The sequence below is a fragment of the Pan paniscus genome, chromosome 12, assembly GCF_029289425.2.
Source record: "Pan paniscus chromosome 12, NHGRI_mPanPan1-v2.0_pri, whole genome shotgun sequence".
Lineage (NCBI taxonomy): Eukaryota > Metazoa > Chordata > Mammalia > Primates > Hominidae > Pan > Pan paniscus.
In genome coordinates this window covers 93747748-93769247 of record NC_073261.2, presented here as the reverse complement: position 1 = coordinate 93769247, position 21500 = coordinate 93747748, and the positions used below count along the sequence as shown (strand labels likewise).

The following is a 21500-nucleotide window of genomic DNA, read 5'->3' as shown; positions in this document are numbered from 1 at the left end:
ATCAAAAACAAGTTAGTTACATCCTAGATGCAATTGGGGTGCAGGCATTGGGTAAATACAGCCATTCCAAATGGGAGAAATTGACCAAAACAAAGAGGCTATGGGCCCCATGCAAGTCCGAAATCCAGTGGGGCAATCAAATCTGAAAGCTCCAAAATGATCTCCTTTGACTCCGTGTCACACATCCAGGTCATCCTAATGGAAGAGGTGGGTTCCCATGGTCTTGGACAGCTCCACCCCTGTGGCTTTGCAGGGTACAGCTTCCCTCCTGTCTGCTTTCATGGGCTGGCATTGAGAGTCTACAGCTTTTCCAGGCACACGGTGCAAGATGTCAGCGGAGTTACCATTCTGGGGTCTGGAGGATGGTGGCCCTCTTCTCACAGCTCCACTAGGCAGTGCCTCAGTAGGGACTCTGTGTGGTGGCTCCGACCCCACATTTCCCTTCTGCACTGCCCTAGCTGAGGTTCTTCATGACAGCCTGCCCCTGCAGCAAACTTCTGCCTGGACACATAGACATTTCCACACATCCTCTGAAATCTAGGCAGAGGTTCTCAAACCTGAGTTCTTGACTTCTGTGCCCTGGCAGGCTCAACACCAACAGAAGCTGCCAAGGCTTGAGGCTTGAGGCTTGCACCCTCTGAAGCCATGGTTCAAGCTCTACATTGGCCTGTTTCAGCCACAGCTGGAATGGCTGGGACACAAGGCACCAAGTCCCTAGGCTGCACACAGAACAGGGACCCTGGGCCCGGCCCACAAAACCACTCTTTCCTCCTGGGCCTCCGGACCTGTTATTGGAGGGGCTGCTGTGAAGACCCCTTTCGCCCTGGAGACATTTTCCTCTTTGTCTTGGGGATTAACATTCGGCTCCTGGTTACTTATGCAAATTTCTGCAGCTGGCTTGAATTTCTCCTCAGAAAATGGGATTTTCTTTTCTATCGCATTGGCAGGCTGCAAATTTTCCGAACTTTTATGCTCTGCTTCCCTTATAAAACTGAATGCCTTTAACAGCATCCAAGTCACCTCTTGAATGCTTTGCTGCTTAGAAGTTTCTTCCACCAGATACCCTAAATCATCTCTCTCAAGTTCAAAGTCCCACACATCTCTAGGGCAGGGGCAAAATGCCTCTAGTCTCTGTACTAAAACATAACAAGAGTCACCTTTGCTCTAGTTCCCAACAAGTTCCTCATCTCCATCTGAGACCACCTCAGCCTGAGTTTCATTGTCCATATCATTATCAGCATTTTGGTCAAAGCCATTCAACAAGTCTGTAAGGAGTTCCAAACTTTCCCACATTTTCCTGTCTTCTTCTAAGCCCTCCAAACTGTTCCAACTCCTGCCTGTTGCCCAGTTCCAAAGTTGCTTCCACATTTTTGTGTATCTTTCCAGCAGCAACCTACTCTACTGGTACCAATTTACTGTGTTAGTCCATTTTCATGCTGCTGATAAAGACATGCCCAAGACTGGGTAATTTACATAGGAAAACGGGGTTTAATGGACTTACAGTTTCACGTGGCTGGGGAGGCCTCACAATCATGGTGGAAGGCAAGGAGCAGCAAGTCACATCTTACATGGATGGCAGCAGTCAAAGAAAGAGAGCTTTTGCAGGGGAACTCCACTTTATAAAACCATAAGATCCTGTGAGATTTATTCACTGTCACGAGAACAGCACAGGAAAAACTTGCCCCCGTGATTCAATTACCTCCCACCGGGTCCCTCCCACAACATGTGGGAATTCAAGATGAGATTTGGGTGGGGATGCAGCCAAACCATATCAGTTACCAATGATAAAATTTTGAACTTCCAAGAAAAAAATGAGAGTTTCGGAAAACCTCTATCTGCAACTATGAACTTCATAGCTTCCTAATATTTTAAATATTGAGACAAGATTTTTCTGATGAGATTGTGGTGATATTAATGCATGTAGTTTTAAATTTTTTTGTGAAATATGTCCACATTGGGAAGATCAGCTCATTTTCCAAAAAACTAGTGCATGATGTTACACAATCAGTATTCAAAGTCGAGACTGACCAGTGAGTACTTTTTTGTTTGTTTTTAGACCAGTGGATTTTAGTATAACAGAGTATTTAATGTAACAAAGAAAGGTTCATTGATAGGATTTCAAATTCCACATTACAAATAACCTTTAAGAAACCAGCATCTGTTGAATTTTGGTGTAGTATCAAATAATAATATTCCACAATTAACTGAAAAAGCTACTAACATACTCTTTCCCTATTCAATTACCTATCTGTGTGAGGACAGATTTCCTCCATAAACTTCAAACAAAATATTATATTGCAACAGATTGACTGCAGAAGCAGATCTGAGGATCTAGCTATCATCTATTATGCCATACATTAAAGAGATTTGCAGAATTGTTAAGATGGTGCCACTCTTTTCAAGACTTTTTGTTTTGTTTTGTTTTGGAAAAGGTAGTTGTTTTTTATAAAAGCATGCTATTTTTGTTAATGTCATAGATTTTTCTTTTTAAATGAATTAATGAACATTTAAATTTTCCTGTTTTTATTTCTAATATGATAAATATTGATGGATTATAACTCACAGAAAGAAAAGCTTCGAGTCCCTCAATAATTTATAAGAGTTTAAAGGGGTCTTGGAAACAGAAGGTTGAACTGCTCGCCCAAAGTGTGACTGATTAAGGGGACGGCTGCATGATAGCCATCTGGGCCTCCTGAGAGGACTGCCTCTTTTTTTTTTTTTTTTTTTTTGAGGCAGAGTCTCGCTGTCGCCCAGGCTGGAGTGCAGTGGCGTGATCTCTGCTCACTGCAAGCTCCACCTCCCGGGTTCACACCATTCTCCTGCCTCAGCCTCCCGAGTAGCTGGGACTGCAGGTGCCCACCACCACGCCCGGCTAATTTTTTTGTATTTTTAGTAGAGACAGGCCTTCACCCTGTTAGCCAGGATGGTCTCGATCTCCTGACCTTGTGATCCGCCGGCCTCGGCCTCCCAAAGTGCTGGGATTACAGGCGTGAACCACTGCGCCCGGCCAGGACTGCCTCTTAAAGTTCATCTTTTCAGCCTGTAATCACAAAAAGGGGATCTAGGTTCTCCCATCTCCCATTAGTAGACCCAGTTCCTACCAACCCACACCCTAAAGTCTGTCGTTGCTAGGGCAGAAGCAATAACTGAGCATCTCCTTGATCAGGCCACATCCTGTCTCCCATATTTTTGGATTTATGTGTAAATAAGACAGTTAAATAGAGTTCTCAGTATTTTTCCAATGAGAAGCTGCTTTCAATTTTCACACATCTGACATTGATCACATAGTTTTACAGAAGGTTTTAATAAAGTTGCCAATTGTGGTCTTTGGAGTCTGACAGGCTCACCTATTTCATTGCCTTATGACTTTGGGCAAGTCATTTTTATCTCTCAGAGCAACAGTGTTCTATGTATGAGGAAAGACTGGGTTCACAATAAGTTTAATGATGGTGTTGATACTTACTAGGTGTGTTAACAGTTTTAATTGTTATTCTCCCTGTTTCCATTGGCAATTTTCTTGGGCTTGGAGGTTTGAGATGGCAATGAGCTTGACTAGTCTATTTGTAAATTACAGCTGAATTGACTGCAGACTCCTGTTAGAGAAAGCTGTTTGGCTCAACTGTTGGATTATATACATATTTTTATAATAAATTCCATCTTCCTATACACACACACACACACACACACGTACAAAGATTGCACAGCAAAGCCAGCATAAAGTGATTTGGCATATGATCAGTCATAACTTTTAGATTATCAGCTAATTTCTACCTGACTCTTCAAAAAGCCGATGAACACGTAGATGTCATGCTAGTGAGAATGAATAGCTTTCAGGAAAAGGGTAGGTCCTTTGGGACTATCTCTATTCTTTTGAAAACGTGTGCCATACTTTTAGATGAGAACATATAAATAAGTCTAAATCATACCAGACATTTTTCAGAATTGTCCTTTTATACTAAATCATTCTCCATGTGCTAATTTTAAAATGTAGTTTTGATCTTCTCTAGTTTTTTCTGGGAAATTCCTTCTCTGTTGAAAACAGGGCATTGAAAGGAGAGGGGACATCATTGCTTTCTTGGGTTTTATTCCCCATTCCATAGAGATATCCCTTGACCTGTGACACTGTGGCTCCTGGAAGATTTGGGAATTGTTATTGCATGGGGTTAGGGGGTCTTTATGCACAAATACATATTCTCAAAGGACACTGAAAGTATAAATGTCTTTAGGCGGAGTTAGGGAGTAAATGGCATTAAAAGGGAGTCTTAAAACTTGAAAACAGTCTCATATCACAGTAGTCCATGCAACATGAAGTCACCTCTGGTATATCCAGCCCCTACTTCTGGACCGCGCCCCAGGGGGCTCCTCACTCTCTGCTTGTTACCTTTTACGTTTATTCACATCTCTTCAGTCATCCACCTAGAGTAGACTGTCTTGCTTCAAACTGCCCTTAATGATTGGTTTAGGGTATATTTGCTTCTTCTCCCCCTCTCTCCATTTTTGACATTATCATCTTTCCTTAAAGACCACCTCCTCATACCACTTTTTACTTATGACTAAGCCCTAAAATTAATGAAATTTAGAAACTGGAAAGAGAAAATGGGTAAGTGCAAGGGTAGGACACACTGCTTTGGAGACCATTTACCTAAATTTCTGGGCGTGTGTGAAAGCTTGCGAGGTACTTCTATCTCATGGAGCACATTGTTTATATTCGCATTCATGCACATAAATACCTCAATAGTAGTGAGGCTTCACGTGCATTCAGTCCCATTCTCACAGTACCTGACATTCTTCCATTGTCTTCTTCCAGGCTATTTGGGCACATGGGTTGCTTCTAATGAATGTACCTAATACTTGTGTTCGGCTTAAAATTAATCAACAAACCTTCTGAAATGCTTGAAGTAAAACAAAATACTCTTTTGATAAAGCCATACTCCTAGACCATTGAAAATACAGGTATTGTTTAAAAAATCATCTCATAGATAAATGCCATTGTAGTTAAACTACTTGCTTGCTGGGGATAGAACAAGGACATAATCCAAGTGGCTTCACTTGCCATCACTGATTTTCTTCCATTTATTGTGTCTGTAAAGGACTCAGGTTTGGTTGAATATGATGGAATTATTTCAGATTGCGTTGCTAGAAATAATCCTGGTCTGAAAAACCTAGACATGCACTATAACAATGTCCCTGTCTTTTTAGTAAATTAACAAATTAAAAAAAAAAAGAGTACTTTGGATCCAGTAGAGGAAGTAGGCACATAAACAGTACACCTATCAAGACTTTCTTATTATTATTTTTTTTTCTTGAGACAGTCTCACTGTGTCACCCAGGCTGGAGTGCAGTGGCATGATCTTGACTCACTGCAACCTCTGCCTCCTGGGTTCAAGAAATTCTCCTGCCTCAGCCTCCCAAGTAGCTGGGATTACAGGCCTGCGCCACCACACCCGGCTGATTTTTGTGTTTTTAGTAGAGATGGGGTTTCACCATGTTGGCCAGGTTGGTCTAGAGCTCCTCACCTTAAGTGATCCTCCCACCTCGGCCTCCCAAAGTGCTGGGATTACAGGCATGAGCCATTGCGCCCGGCCAAGCCTTAACTTTTGTATATTAATTTAATGTTCTTAGTTTTCGTTGATAGTTAAATTTTATGTAGATGATTGTCATGCATAAGGCAGGAAGAAATATTTTCTGTGCAGGAGTGAAAATAGGCTAGAGTTCCGTTTCGTGTGTATGTGTGGGGTTTTTTTTGTGTTTTTGTTCCTTTGTTTCTTTGTTTTTTGAGACAGAGTCTCACTCTGTTGCCTAGGTTGCAGTGCATTGGTGCAATCACGGCTCACTGCAACCTCCGCCTCCTGGGCTCAAGTGATTCTCATGCCTCAGCCTCAGCTGGGATTACAGGCATGCACCACCATGCCCGGCTAATTTTTGTATTTTTAGTAGACACGGGGTTTCACCATGTTGGCCAGGCTGGTCTCGAATTCCTGATCCGCCTGCCTCAGCCTCCCAAAATGCTGGGATTACAGGTGTGAGCCACTGTGCCTGGCCCCTTTTTTTTCTTCTGAGACAGGGCTTGCTCTGTCACCCAGGCAGGAGTGCAGTGGCACAAACATAGCTCACTGCAGCCTTGACCTCCTTGGGCTCAAGTGATCCTCCTGCTTCAGCCTCCTAAATAGCTGGGCCCATGGGCACGTGCCACCAACCCTGGCTATTTTTTAACGATTTTTTTGTGGAGATGTGGTCTTACCATGTTGCCCAGGCTGGTCTTGAACTCCAGGGCTCAAGTGATCTTCCTACTTTGGCCTCCCAAAGTGCTTGGGGTGGCACCCAACCTAGAGTTCTGTTTTTGATCTTTATCATGCATATGGCTTAATCAGGTTTTTGTATGGGGGCTTATTCATGGCATTCAGGTCAAATGAGTGTTGGTTCTCTGCACTGTCTTTAGTGGTCTTTGCCATTTTGGAGAGTATCCGAGAGTTGTAAGAGACACTTAAAAACTCCAAAAGTATCTGAGAGTATCTGAAATACATAATAAATGTGTTTATTAGTAAATGAGGAAATATTTACTGAGTACCTAATATGCTTTAGCTAGTTTTAGTAACTATAGCCAACAACCATGAGTTTTTTGAAAATTAATTTTTTGCATGTTATTAGGTGTTAGTAATAGTAAATTTTACAATGTTGCTTTTGTTTTTATTATTAATGGAGAGCATTAGTTATTTTTTCTTTCCAAAAAAAAATGAATTGATAAAAAAGTATCCCTTCTCTATGAAGTAATTTGTTCCCCTTTTATGAAGTAACTCAGTGATCTCTTTATTTATGTATTGTAACCATATGTATGCAGCCAGAAGTTATTCTTCTCTACCCTCCCTCCCACAACTAAACAGCTTTGGGCGGCAGCATGCAATCTTTTTGCTATTAAGTTTCTATGAAGTGAGGCCAGAAAGCTTTAAACATATTTTGACCAAGATGGTTTAGGAGTCTGGTTATGTCTCAGTTTGCTCTGACTGACTTGACTGAATAACATCTTGGATTGTCAACGAAGTGTTGTGTAATGTGTGTTTTCTCACACTTGAGCTCATACCACAAGATATTCTTAGGCTAATAAATGTATCTCCCACCCAGTGTAAAATAGAGAACTTTCAATTTAGGAGAAGCCTCCCTGCTCAGAAACTGGTCTCCCTGTCTTAGATTTTTACCAGGACATGGTAGATTCCCGTCCTTTTTTTTCTCCTGAGGCTTGGACTTGCTCCCTTTTTTACTATTTTTTGAAATTTTCCATTTAAAAAATTAATTTTGTAAAAATTTTAAACAGTTTCCAAGTTACCAAAAAGTTGCAAGAACAGTGCAACTGTCTTTTGCATCCCGAAGTTTTGGAGAGTAAGTTGCCAACATGGTGCTTCATCATCCTCAAATATGAGAACAACATTCTCCTACATAACCCAGTATGCATAATAACATCAGGAAATTAACATTGACTTTTCACTACCGTCTAATCCTCATAAGAGAGGCCTGTGAAAACTAGTCAACTGGCAAAAAAAGAAAATTTGAGTACTGCATTGTAGAAAAAATATCATGATAATTCTCAGTTGAGAGTAGGTATAAGTGTATAATATCAGAAAAATATGTACACTTAATGTAAACTGAATGGCAAATGAAGAGGCAGGAGAAAATGATCATGATAATGGGGCTGCTGTCCACATGCTTCTCTAGCAATCCCACAATGTGTCTTCATTCGCTTTGATGCTGAATACATGAGCTCTTCTATGACGGATCATTTGACCACTGGATAGCGCCAGCTTTGACTTTGCAGTTGGCCCTGGTACCTTGTCTCAAAGTCAGCTATTTTGGTCTTGTTGGTCTGCTTCTTGATGTAGCTTCTGAGAGTTTAGTTATTCAGTACTATTGTAGAAATTTCAGTACATCAGAGGGATTCTTTCATGTATGTGGATTGCAGCTGCCCACTGCACTATATAGATGGTCTCACATGAGTGAATGTCCAGCCTTATTGCTCTGTTGCTGAAGAGTGAGAGAACTTGCTCTCTGTGATCAAATAGGCTACTTTTTCCTTTCATTTTATTCCTGAGCAAATAATCCTACATAGAGTTCTTCATGTAATTTTTCTCTGATTTATATTATAAAGTGCCATGGTCAAAGTGGCATTATGTTGTGAAATAGATAAGCTAAAGAACAGTTCTTCATAGAAGAAGTAAAAAGGCTTATCAATAAGGCTAGCTCTTTGAAAGAACTATTATAGGAAATTAAAACTTTTTCTGGTAAGTTTTTAATGTACATGTTTATGTAAATGTGGATTAGGTTTAAAGTTTTTTGAACATTTAAAGAAATTCAAGAAAAAATTCACACATCCTATCACCTTATCAAAATGACTTAAGTTCTTTATTGTTTATATGTGCATTTGTGTAACTATTACAATAAGGACTTATTTATATTACAAGTTATACATATAGATTCTGATTGTGATATATGTCCTTTAAGGCTCTTGCAGACCAATTTGAAGATAAAACTACATCTGTATTGGAACGCCTGAAGATTTTCTATTGCTGTCAAGTACCACCTCACTGGGCCATTCAGGTATTTTTGTTGTTTGTCATTGGGTATGGAAATTACTTGGCATTAGAAAGGTAAATGCGTTATAAATTGATGATTTCAATTTATGTTTGAATTTTCAAATATTTTGCTAAAGATAATAAATGTATCTACCTGGGAATTGCTAACTACTTCAAATTGCTATTTTGATTAAAGTGATATTAGACTCATAAAACATTTTTAAAATAATTTAAAATCTTATGAAATAGAATCCTAGAAATTAAATAATAGGAGAATCATAAATGCTTGCATTTTCAAAGTAACTTCTTTTTTTTTAAGGGATGAGGTCTTGCTTTACTGTACAGGTTGGAGTGCTGTGGCGATTCACAGGTGTGATCATTGTGCATTACAGCCTTGAACCCCTGGGCTTAAGCAATCACTCTTGCCTCAGCCTCCTGAGCAGCGGGGACTACAGATGTGCACTACCATGCCTGGCTTTGAAATAATTTCTTATATTAAAATTATTTTAAGGACTTTCTGCCAAAGAAGGAACCTTTTAAACAAGTTGTTTACAAAAAGCAAAAGAAAGCATTTATTTGGTATACTTTAAGTTGTGAGATACACATGACTACTCTCCTCTTCCTGAGGCTATGAGAATACCTACTGTAGCTCCTAATGGCACATGGTGGGGTGGGGATTCTGGCCCCTTGTCTACATGGTTCTCCTGTATTATAGGTGTAGTTCCCTATTTTGTAAAATTTTAGCACTGAAAATAACTTAAGACACCTGACCCAGTTTCTTAATGTTACAGAGGAGAAATTGAGGCTCGGTGCAATTAGTTTTCTGGTGTTGATCACCCAATCTACATGAACTAGGTTTCTAGTTTCCTCACTTTTAATCTACCTCTTTTCCTTAGCTTTTCATTGGGTTGAAATTATACCAGCTAATAACAACCAACTTTTACTGCATACTTAATATGATGCATACATTTTATTCTGCATTCCACACATATTCTCTTATTTTATTGCAACAATTTTTAAAAATATCTGTTTTACACGTGAGGAAGCTAAGTCACAGAGAGGTTAAGTGGAGTCAGATGGAGCCAGCCAGGGGATTACAGATCATTTATCTACTATTGTCATTTTAATCAGTTTTCTGTCCTCTCTTTCATGGATCATACACATAGGTAGTGAGTTAGAAACATAAATGCCAACCCACCATCCAATCGTTTAAAATCCCCATTATAAGACTTCTTAAAGTAGGTTATATTCTTAAACACAGGGTGAACTAGGAGGTTTATTGTGCATTGGAGTTCAGTTTACATATTGAAGGAATCTCAATAAAACATATGCAAGTAAAAAAGCTTTATGATATCTCAAAAGGAATAGCTTCTTCATCAAGAATGTGTTAACAGCTGGAATTTTTTAGTGTGTTTTTGACTCTGATCTGTGAAATTGGTTAGGTGCTTTATATTATGTGGTTTGGTGGATAAACATTTCAGACTGAGCTGTTATGACAAAATGTGTCTGTTGAGGGTGTTGCTTTTTATCTTTTTCTGAACAGAAACATTAGGAAACAAATACTGTTCAAACTGAATTTAGGCCAAATGCTTATCTGCCTAGGAAGCTGTGGATTTCAGGATCTTCAGGCAGTTAGATAAGGATCATTTTTCATTAAGACGTTAATTACTTTTTCTTGCATCATGGGGACTATCTTTGTGTATTATTTTAAAGATTGAGAAATAACAGAACAGTTTATTATAAAAAGAGAATTAGTCTCTACTTTGCTACTAACTAGCCATATCATCTTGGATGTCATCAACTTTCTTCATCTGTTAAATGAAGATATTGTACTGCTCACTGCATAAGCACCAAGATTTATTCCAGCTCTCACATGCCATGGGCAGTTTTTGAAAATGTCCAATTATATTCTCTAAAATAGCCAAATTCTCCTGTATTCCATGGGTTACTGATGTATTGGATCATTCTCATTATTTATTTTGATAATCTGTAGCTTATAATTTTTAGGCATATTTCTGATATTGTCAGTTCTAGATTTTTCTGGACTTAACTCTTAAATATGTGTTGAATTTTCAGAGTAGTAAAAGTATACTTAAGAGAGAACAACACAGCTCTCTCTAATATGAAACTACACTTTATTCTGACCTTACCTACTTTTTAAAATCTTTAAATTTTTTTTCCCTTTGTGCAGGTGTTAACACTTATAAACCACAATATATTTATTTTTAAATATGTTTAACTTTCACTGACCTTAACTCAGTTTGCTCTTTTTTTTATCTGCCAGGGACTGGGAAATTAGGTAGCAAAGTTTGTTAGAATGTGCTTGAAATAAATCTAAGTAGCTTTGAGTGAGAAAGAGCTAGATATGCCCTTCTGAATAAAATTCAGCAGGGCTAATGCATAGATTTTATGTCATCTCTATTGACTGCTCAGAGTTTTAAAAATTAATTTATTGGATCTCAGCCTCATAAATTAGAGATTGTTATATACAGAGTGTCTAGGTAAAAAAGAAATATTTATTTTTGCTTTTTAAGTTCTTAGAGAAAATTTGTATATATTTAGCATTTTCAACAGTTTCTATATTGTTCTTTAATTCCTTATACCCTATAAAGAGGCTTGTTTTCTAAAGTAAAGGTATGTATTGAATTATTACAAACTTCTAAATAGTAGAGATTGTAGAATTTATACATTTATTACAATAAGCAGACCCCTAAAAAGGCAGATTAGGTATACCTGCAAGTGAAACAGGAATCTCTTTTTACACCAAGAAGTATTAATTATTTTAACTTGATTTTTCTAGCGCCAACTTGCAAGTTTGCTCTTTGAGTTGGGATGTACCAGTTCAGCCCTTCAGATATTTGAAAAGCTAGAAATGTGGGAAGATGTTGTCATTTGTTATGAAAGAGCCGGGCAGCACGGAAAGGTATGTAATAGTCCAATTTGATGTACTGGTGAGAGCCTTCCCTCTGGGAGCATCTTCTCACTTGTTTTGTTTTTCAAACCCACTTTTGCCAATATTCACTTATATTCCTTTTTTCACTTTTTTTCCAGAAAACTTTTAAATGTTTTCTCTGATTTCCATTGGGGCAGATTTTTACAAAATTTTTAAGAAAGACTAACAAGAGCTTTGAAGACGTGGGATTTTGATTTCTTTCCTTTACTCGCCTTCTCCCTTAGGATGACTTCAAAGCGAAATATTTGGAATCATTTTAATGATCACTGGGTTGCCTGATGATCAGATGCTGTGGGCCTCAATGGAGGTTCCCTAGGAGAGAGGGTGAGAGCAGCTGGGTTGGTCTTTAAAAGAAAATCCAAAGGGTGTGACGACACCTCTTGAGGCAGAAGAGTTGTCAAGTGTGTAATGCACATTTAATTCTACCCTTAAATTGGGCCAGGAGGGAAAATGTTGCAATATTTGCATCTGTTATTAGTCTGTTGTTTTTTTCCCCTCATACATGAACAGAATTTTAAGAAGAATAAGGGGCTCTGCATTGTAAGTCACTTTAAAAACTGACACATTGAAATCATATGTTAAATTTTGGATTAAAAATTTAAAAGACTTAAGTTGAGTACATAAGCAAGCAGAGTAAAGCCCACAAATTGGATCATTTATACCTACAGTCAACCTTTTGCCATCACCCTAAAAAAGAGCAATAGTGGTTCAAGCATGTGTTTTTCTTAAATACCTTCCTAAGTATGTCTATTTTAGATTAATAGTGAAAGTTGCATTTCTTTCACTAATCAGTTAATGGCAGTGAAGGTCTTTGAATTGTATTGACTTAAGGAGAAACCAGAATAAGAACAAAGTTTTACTGTGGAAGATTATCGACTGGGCATGGTGGTTCACACTTGTAATCCTAACACCTCGAGAAGCTGAGGTGGGAAGATCGCTTGAGCCCAGGAGTTCAAGACCAGCCTGGGCAACCAAGTAAGACCCCATCTCTACAAAAAAACAAAATTAAAAAATAAAAAATTAGCTGGGTGTGGTGGTGCATGCCTGTAATTCTAGTTACTTGGGAGACTGAGGGAGGATGATCACTTGGGCCTGGGAGGTTAAGGCTACAGTGAGTTGTGATCATGCCACTGCACTGCAGCCTAGACGACAGAGTGAGACTCTATCTCAAAAAAATATTGATAGAGTTATAATATTTTTATCCTGGAAAAGAACCCCATAAACATCCATTCTAGCTCCCTCCTTTTGTAAATGAGGAAAGGTTTCCCTTATGATTTGCTTCAGATCACAAGCTGGTTATTGACTCTTTACTTGCGAGGTAGTATGGCATGGTGGCTAAAAGCATAGCCTCTGGTCTCTGGCTGCCGGTAGTCAAATGCCAGCCTGCTTCATGCTAGCTTTGTGATGTTGGACAAGTTGCTTTAATCTTCCTTGTCTTAGTTCCCTCATCTGGAAGCACTTAATCTATTTGCCTTATAGGTTTTTGTAAGATAATATATGTAAAGTACATACTCTAGTGCTTACCTCATAATGTGACGTGAGTGCTTGCTGCCATTACTTGCTGTGATTCTATGAGATGTTTTTTCTTCATATTTTAATATCTCTAAAATTGGAATGTATTTAACAATTGATGGCATCTTCCATTTGCTCTAATTCAGGTGGCTGTCCTGTCAGGTTGTCCATACCTGTGCGTGTGAAAGCTAATGATAGCTACATTTAGGCCACCATTTCAGTTGAGTTGTGGACAAGGTGTCAGCACTACGTATGTTGTGTTTAATTGCCATTTAAAATATCTTCAAAAGTATTTCATTATGATTTGGCACTGAAACAAAAAGTTATTGAATACAGAGAAAAAGACAGAACCAAATTAGAGAAATGAAAATTTAGTATTACTGAAATAAACATTTGCCATCAGATAAATCATCACAATTCCATTTACTTTTCTTTAAAAGCAGCAACCAAGTGCTTTATGGGAGTCAAGAAAGAAGGATACCCAAAAGTAGATGAAGCTATGTTTTGTACTGAGATGTATGAAGAAAGGTTGTCATTTAAAATGTCAAGCAACGTATTGAAGGCAGGAAGAACTGCCAAATTTTTCTGAATAGACTGAAAAAAATCAAAGCAAACAAGAGGCATTAGATTATAATTAAAAGCATTTTTTCTTTCTTTAACAGAGTTTGTCTTACAACTGATAGCATCTCAAATTTGGTGAAATATAGTCATGTATTTCTTCAGCGACTTAAATATCTTTTTAGTGCCCGTTGTCTGACACTAAAGTAGTACTCAGATGTTTGTTTAACAAAGGAATGAATGGATGAATGAATATTTTGACTTCCAGTCTGATGTAGTTCCCATTGCATCATTCTTTACTGTGCTAGTCTTTTTACACTGGCCAAGAAATAAGTAATAACTTTATATAAAAATGGTAGTTTTTGAAATAATAATATTTGAAATAAGCAAGTTGGTAAATCACAAATGCTCAAAGCATATTTTAGAATATTAATTTAATTATTTTTAGAAAGTATGGAAAGATGAGACTTTCCTTAATTGCAGGAGAAAAAACATAATGAATCCATCCCCTTCAGAGAAGGGATTTGACTGTCCCCCTAAGTAGTTGTGATGATTATTATTTTTTTAAATGTGCACATGACCTTGTAAGAATTGTGTGTAATAATGACAAATGCTTCTGTTTCTAAATCCTCTAGAAAATGTGCATATTTAAAATTTTAGAAATGTATAGTCATTTACTTTGTCTTAAGTTTTTTGTGAGTTTTAGCCAAACACCCCCCAAAATCTTGATCTTAAAAGTTGATTTTAGTATTTTATTTAACCCATAAAAGACCTCCTTTACCTGTTTTTCTTATGCTATATTTGCAGATTTTTAAAACCATAGACCCTAAAAAGTTTTGCTGCAATGTGGAAGCAAATGTTTTATTTCTAAAACAGCTGATGCTCTTTTGGTATTTGGTCATGTGCCAGTAGCTGTCACCACATTTTGATTTAACTAGAAGTCTGTGAAATTTTAATCCTTGCATTTAATGCTTAATTGGCATAATTTATTTTTAAAAGGCAAATTTGGAGAAATATTTAATTCTAATTATTGTGTTCTGGTGCTCATGTTTACAGCCCGCTGTTGTAGGGTCTCAGAAATTCTAGCTTAGAAACTACCAGCATACATTCTTGTTATTTAATGACCATAGGCAAAATAGCTGAGATTAATTTTGCTCGGCCTTGGTATCAGAACTTGTTCTTATCTGTTAGCATTTAGTATTTAAAGGTTATCCTACCCACTTATAGCAATTTCCCCTAGCTGATAGATGTATTCTTATTTTGTTGAGCAAATTTGATTCCTAAATGAGAGACAAAGACTGAGGGTGGGGGGTTAGGGATAGATAAGGGTTGGGACCTCTCTTGTTTTCTCTTGTTTCAAGGAAGCAAGGCTTCCCTGAGATTACATGGTCCTATCTTTTATTATGTTACATTTGCAGATCATTGTAATCATGGACTCTTAAAAAGTTTTCCTTTAAATTGTAAGTTAATGTTGTATTTCTAAAACAGCTAAGACTTTTTTAGTAGTTGGTTTGGATTTCCTGTTTTGGGGGCTTTTTTTTTTTTTTTTCTATCGTAGAGATTCTTTATACAGTTTAAAAGATTTTCCCAGAAGTTCTTTCCTCAAACTATAGCGAGAATAGTCTTCCTAAAGACAAATCTGCCATTCTCACCCCAAGTAACTTCTCTCTGTTTCCAGGGTTAAGTCTGAGCTGTTTCGAATGAGTGGCTTACAGACAACTTTATTTATTTATTTATTTATTTACTTACTTACTTATTTAGAGATGGAGTTTCGCTCTTGTCGCCCAGGCTGGAGTGCAGTGGCACGATCTTAGCTCACTGCAACCTCCACCTCCTGGGTTCAAGCGATTCTCTTGCCTCAGCCTCCCGAGTAGCTGGGATTACAGGCGTACAGCACCTTGCCTGGCTGATTTTTGTATTTTTAGTAGAGATGAGGGTTCACCATATTGGCCAGGCTGGTCTTGAACTCCTGACCTCAGGTGATCCGCCCGCCTCAGCCTCCCAAAGTGCTGGGATTACAGGCATGAGCCACCGCACCCAGCCTCACTTTATGATCTGTCTCTTGTTTCCATTGCCAACTGCATTTTCTCCTTCTTCTTCTACTCCCCTTCATACCTACTCTGTCATCCAGGTTGCACCTGAAGTTCCAGCAGAACTTTAATAGCTTGAATTAAAGTACTTGTAAGTTCTTGATTTTGTAGCACCGTCTCACTTCAGACCTTTGTAATTGTTGTCTGTCTAGAACGTTTGTCTTCTTTCAGCTAACTGCTACTTATTCTTTAGGAGATTGCTTTCTACAGAGAGCCTTCCCAGATACTTTCCTCCCACATTTGGTGGTACCATCCACCTGTGTACTCCTATAGCACCCAAACTACTCTGGTACCCCATTTGTTGGCTCATCTGATCTACTAAATGTAAGCTGCTTAAGAACCAGACCTGTGTCAACAGCTGTTGGCCAGGCGTGGTGGCTCACGCCTGTAATCCCAGCACATTGGTAGGCTGAGGCGGGCAGATCACGAGGTCAAGAGATGGAGGCCATCCTGGCTAACATGGTGAAACCCCATCTCTACTAAAAATACAAAAAAAAAAAAAAGAAGAAGAAAATTAACCGGGCATGGTGGCATGTGCCTGTAGTCCCAGCTACTTGGGAGGCTGAGGCAGGAGAATCACTTGAACCTGGGAGGTGGTGGTTGCAGTGAGCTGAGATCACACCACTGCCCTCCAGCATGGGTGACAGAGCGAGAATCCATTAAAAAAAACAAAAAACAAAACAACAACAACAACAACAACAACAACAAAACATCTGTTGCCCCAGAACCTGGCAAAGTTTTGGCATGTAGCAAGAAGTCAATCATATTTGCTGCATGAGTAACTAGTAAGTGATCACTCAATAGTTATCTCATTGAAGCAATCTCCATGTAGGACACTCCTTATGGATGACTGCATGTGGCAGAAGATACCCCTCCAACAACTGCCTTACTCTTCTCTCTCCAAAAACAAATTATGAGATTCCCCCGCTCCCATTTGAACCTTCTAACTTTAGGAGTAGAAATAGGAACAAACCTTAAAGAGTTTTGATTCTTGCTCAGTAAATGCTAAGGACACTGTGAGCATATTATTATGTAATGCTATATTTTGAGGGCCTTATATGTACTGCATTCTTTATATAATTATTTTATAATTGTCATATGCTATTAATAACAACCCACAAAATATGGATTGTTTTCATCACTTTACTGATTAGCATTACTAAGTGGCAGTTTTGGAATATCAGCTCAGACCTTTATTTCCTCTAAAGCCAGCACCCATTTCCCCACAACTGCCTCCCGTCATGGTTATTGTTAATCCCTTAAAAATTGGATATTAGCTTTGTAAGTTAAAACCTGTTGTGCTCACTTGATTGAGAAAAATAGGCAAAATAATGGAAAATACTCTATAAATTGGTAATGCAAATAAGAGATGATCAACTAATTGAATAATAAGGCCTGTTTTTAATTACTCTCTTTCATCTTGGACCTGGAGTATTTATGTTGGCAAGTAATCTTTAAAAAAATCAAGCCAGAGCATGGTGTTGTCACACATATAACTGTGAAAAACAATTAGTGAACATTTGGCTCCATGAGAGAGTAAGTAGGAGTAGACACCACTACACAGAAGTGTAGCTGGGAGTGTCTGATGGGTGGGGCAAAGTGTTTTGCGCTTGTCACCTCTCAGCTGCTGCTCATAGAATAAGAATTTAGACTAGGAGTAAATTGCCATTCTGCTAAAAGGGTTGTTCTTGGTGAGAGTGAAACATGCTTTGGAGTTCTGTCAGCTGTGCCCCTGTCGTCTTTATGTACTGTATTGAGGACGTAGAGCACCTTTCAGTGGTCAGTCTCCCTGTCATTGAGAAACAGCCTCTACAGTAGAATCAGAATCCATTTTTTGCTCTCTGCTTCAAGGTAGAAGGCTAGAATTAGACTATGGCCAATGTTTTGTGAGTCCCTTGTGTGTGTGCGCACACACTTTTTAAAGATTTTTTTTAATCCTAAAGCTATTGTCAAGAGGCCACATCTGGCTAATTGGGGAACCTTAAATTCTTAGCCTGCTTTTTCTCCATTCCCTTGGAGCAAACCTGTATTTATTAAGTCTAATTTTGCTCTTCATGTGGTCCTCAAAGATACTCTTCATAGTTGGTGCCATCTCTGGGTCTAGAGCTTATTTTTTTCCCCTTCATTTTTTACGTGGAGGGCTTCCTATAGTTGTTGGTCTGCCAATTTCCCTTCCTAATATACTGACCAGATGCAAGGTCGGATAAGAACCACTCTTATCACACATTAGAATTTTAATTCTTTCCATTAATTCACAAAATTTCCGCTAATTCACAAAGTTAAGGCACAGATCGCAGCCAAAAAGGGTAGTTTCATTCCTTCTCACTCAAGTATGAATAACTTTCTTGAAATATTTTGTCTACCTTTTCACTGGAGGCTCAACTTAATTTTTCACCCATATTCTTTACCCCAAGCCCAAGGCTTCATCCCTGACAGAGTGCTTCCTGGAATCCTAGTGGTGCTTAGGGTAGGATCTTCCCTCCCACAAATCTCAAATTTCCCGTATAACAACTTGCAGAGAAACCATATCATCATAAATATAAATGAGCCCCAATATAGCAGGTTTTCAATATATTAGTTCCTTCGCTTGCACATACCTGAAATTCTCAGTTGTCAACACTGGACTGTTCTATCGCAAAATACACCATCAGGATGGGGAACCCCTCAAATACCCAAAATCCCCTTTCAGGCCATCAGTTTTGCTTCTCTGTGTTTATAGTCCTAAGAAGAGTTGCTTCCTAGTTCTCATCATTTGGTTAGAAGGGCATGTGAAATTCAGATTCTGCTATATGACCTCTCTATTCACTAGGGTACATTTTTGTTAGATCTCTCCTAATTTAGTCATGTAGTGATACTCAGTATTGATTTCAGCTAGAGTGTGTCACCTAAAGGAGTTCTCCTGTCGTTCTCAAATGTGAAGGATCTTTTATGTTTCTGTTTAGAATGTGAAGGACCTTAGAAAATACCATTAGCCCTTTGTGACTTTAGTATTAGTTCCAGTTGAGTTCATCCAATGTTTATAGACTACCTACTGTTTGCTGGGTAAGAATATTCCAAAGATGACTAATAGACAAACTTACTACAAACACAGTTATAGTCCGATATGATAGATACGCATGAGCAAATATTTTAGTATGACAGTGCTAAGATAAAAGTATGTACAGATTCCAAATTCTATGTGGCTCTCATATTTACAGCTACATATTTCTTTCTCTGCTGTCCTGCTCTAAAGCAGTGATCCCCTTGGTTTGTATCTTGCATAGATTCCTTTCTGAGATTTTTAGGACTCCTATGATTTTCCACACTTTTAATAAAAAATCCAATGTTTGGTGGAAATTAGCCTTATGTGGAAAAATTTAGTTTTGATCTTCTACTATTAGTAATTTTTTTCTCTTTGACCTCACTTTCTTGATTCTTCTTGGCTAAGTTCTGTAATCACCTATTTAATGTTGACAACGGCAATTTTTCTGTTTTTGGAGAAACTACACAGTTGACCAGTGTGATTATTTATGGAAAATATTAATGTTCCTAGAAGCTCTTTCAAGTCCCCTCTTCCTAGAGGTAGGGCAACCTCAAGTGTCTTGCTTTCCAGTCTGGTTTTCTAATGGAAGGAGTTGAGGAAGAAGATAAACAGTTTAGGGCTTACTGCTTCTTTCAACCTCTCTGAGGTAGGTAAGCCAAAAATGAAGAACAAACTCTCAAAATGTTAGTTTAGCTTGTTCATGGTCATTCATTTAGTAAGTAGATTTGACATTTGAAATATCTGATTAAAAGCACATACATCCATGGCCGGGCATGGTGGCTCCCGCCTGTAATCCCAGCACTTTGGGAGGCCTAGACAGGCGGATCACAACGTCAGGAGTTCGAGACCAGCCCGCCAGCCTGGTGAAACCCCATCTCTACTAAAAATACAAAAATTAGCTGGGCATGGTGATGGGCACCTGTAATCCCAGCTACTCAGGAGGCTGAGGCAGGAGAATCCTTTGAGCCCGGGAGGTGGAGTTTGCAGTGGGCCGAGATCACGCCACTGCACTCCAGCCTGCCAGCCTGGGCAACAGAGTGAACTCTCTCGAAAAAAAAAAAAAAAAAAAAAGCACATATATCCTCACAGATCTTCTTGTAGTTGGAAGTCTATAGACTAGATTATGCAACACAATTTTTTAGTAATATGTTAAAACTATTTTGGTTGTAAAATAATTAACACATACTAGCTTAGGCAAAAAAGGATATTTTATTGGTTCTTGCAACTGAAAATTCTAGTAGACTTCGCATGAGAGCTCTTGCAGGGGCTCAGATGATATCATCAGGACTTTTTAGCTCTCTCCCTGAGGCAGACATGATGGCCACAGGAAGCCCAAGTTTAGTAATCTCAGTGGAAAAATATAGTCAATTCCACATCTCTAAAGAACGATTCAGTGGAAGACTGAAGGGCTTGAGTCATGTGCCTTCTGCCGTCTCATCTGATAGGAACTACCTGGACCACACATGAAGTGGGTTTTCCTCAGGGAAGAGGAGTTTAATTTTCAGAAGATCAGGGAAGGGATGCTGAGCAGGAAAAAAGCAACTGTGATGTCCACTGTGGGGTGGGAGTTTAATGACCTAAATCTGAAGTTGCAAACTGGCAGCTTATGGGTGAATATAGGCCAGAGAGGCAGTTTTTTTTTTTTGCCTAACTCAGTGTTTTGAAAAAAAAAATAATAATAAATAAATATTTTAAGGATACTTCATCTAAAAAAATCTAGACTTCTTGGCCTCTCTTAAAGAATTTAAAGATGTGGAAACACTGAGCGGCCAGAGTCCCATGTTGGTGTCCTAACTGGCTGGAGCTAAGCAGTGGCTCTTTCCTTTGGATGCTCATCTAGCAGCCCACTATATTCATCTCAAAAATTGGCAAGCATCTCTGGGCAATTTAGGGTATGATCTTTGCTCTAAATAGTGGAGGTTTCCCTGGTCAAGTAAACAGCGTGTTACTCCAGTTATAATTACAAGTTCTGCTTGAGTCTTGGCCAACTTAGTTTTATGCTGAGATAGTCATTGCCAAAAAAAAGTATTAAAATTAATAATTAGTTGTGTGGACTTACTATAGATTGTTGAAACAGCTTAGATTTGTATGTATGTGGAGCGGGGGTAATGATCTTTGGGGTTTGCATCTGAGAAGATTCTTGCAAGCGCTGCAGGTTCATTGCAACCAGTTGCCCATTTAAATATGTTTTTTTTGTTTGGGGAATGTATTTTTATTATTTTTAATAGACATTTAGATATAAAGTTTCTTGTATCCTATAAGAATGCACATCTGGCCGGGCACAGTGGCTCATGCTGGTAATCCCAACGCTTTGAGAGGCCAAGACGGGTGGATTACCTGAGGTCAGGAGTTTGAAACCAGCTTGGCCAACATGGTGAAACCCCAACTCTACTAAAAATACAAAAAATTAGCTGGGCGTGGCAGCACATGCCTGTAATCCCAGCTACCTGTGAGGCTGAGGCAGGAGAATTGCTTGAACCTGGGAGGCGGAGGTTGCTGTGAGCTGAGATTGCACCATTGCACTCCAGCCTTGGCAACAAGAGTGAAACTCCATCTCAAAAAAAAAAAAAAAAAAAAAAAGAATGCACATCTGTATATTCCCATGGGGAAATAGTAACCCTTAGCCAGAAATTCTAAAGCTTTTGCATTCTGTGAAGATTTATGGCCATTCGCATTTTGATATTGCAGAAGTGATGTTACGTAGGCCCTGGTACTTTATTTATGTTCACTGGGCACATCTTTCGTAGCTCATTATTTGGTAATGAATTATGTAAATTGAGTGGATAAGTGGAGGAAGACCGAGA

At 38.7% G+C, this 21500-nt stretch overlaps 1 protein-coding gene across 3 annotated transcripts in view; it reads left to right on the top strand.

The window, feature by feature from the left end:
- The window catches only part of TTC27 (tetratricopeptide repeat domain 27), a 194860-nt gene that overhangs the window by 99246 nt on the left and 74114 nt on the right, over positions 1-21500 (top strand). For 2 of the 3 annotated variants that reach the window (XM_003822003.4, XM_063594999.1), the window contains exons 11-12: positions 8491-8586; positions 11362-11484. In XM_003822003.4, coding sequence (XP_003822051.2) covers positions 8491-8586; positions 11362-11484 — 219 coding nt within the window. The remainder of the gene's footprint in view (positions 1-8490; positions 8587-11361; positions 11485-21500) is intronic. The other variant, XM_034952913.3, reaches the window with a different exon arrangement.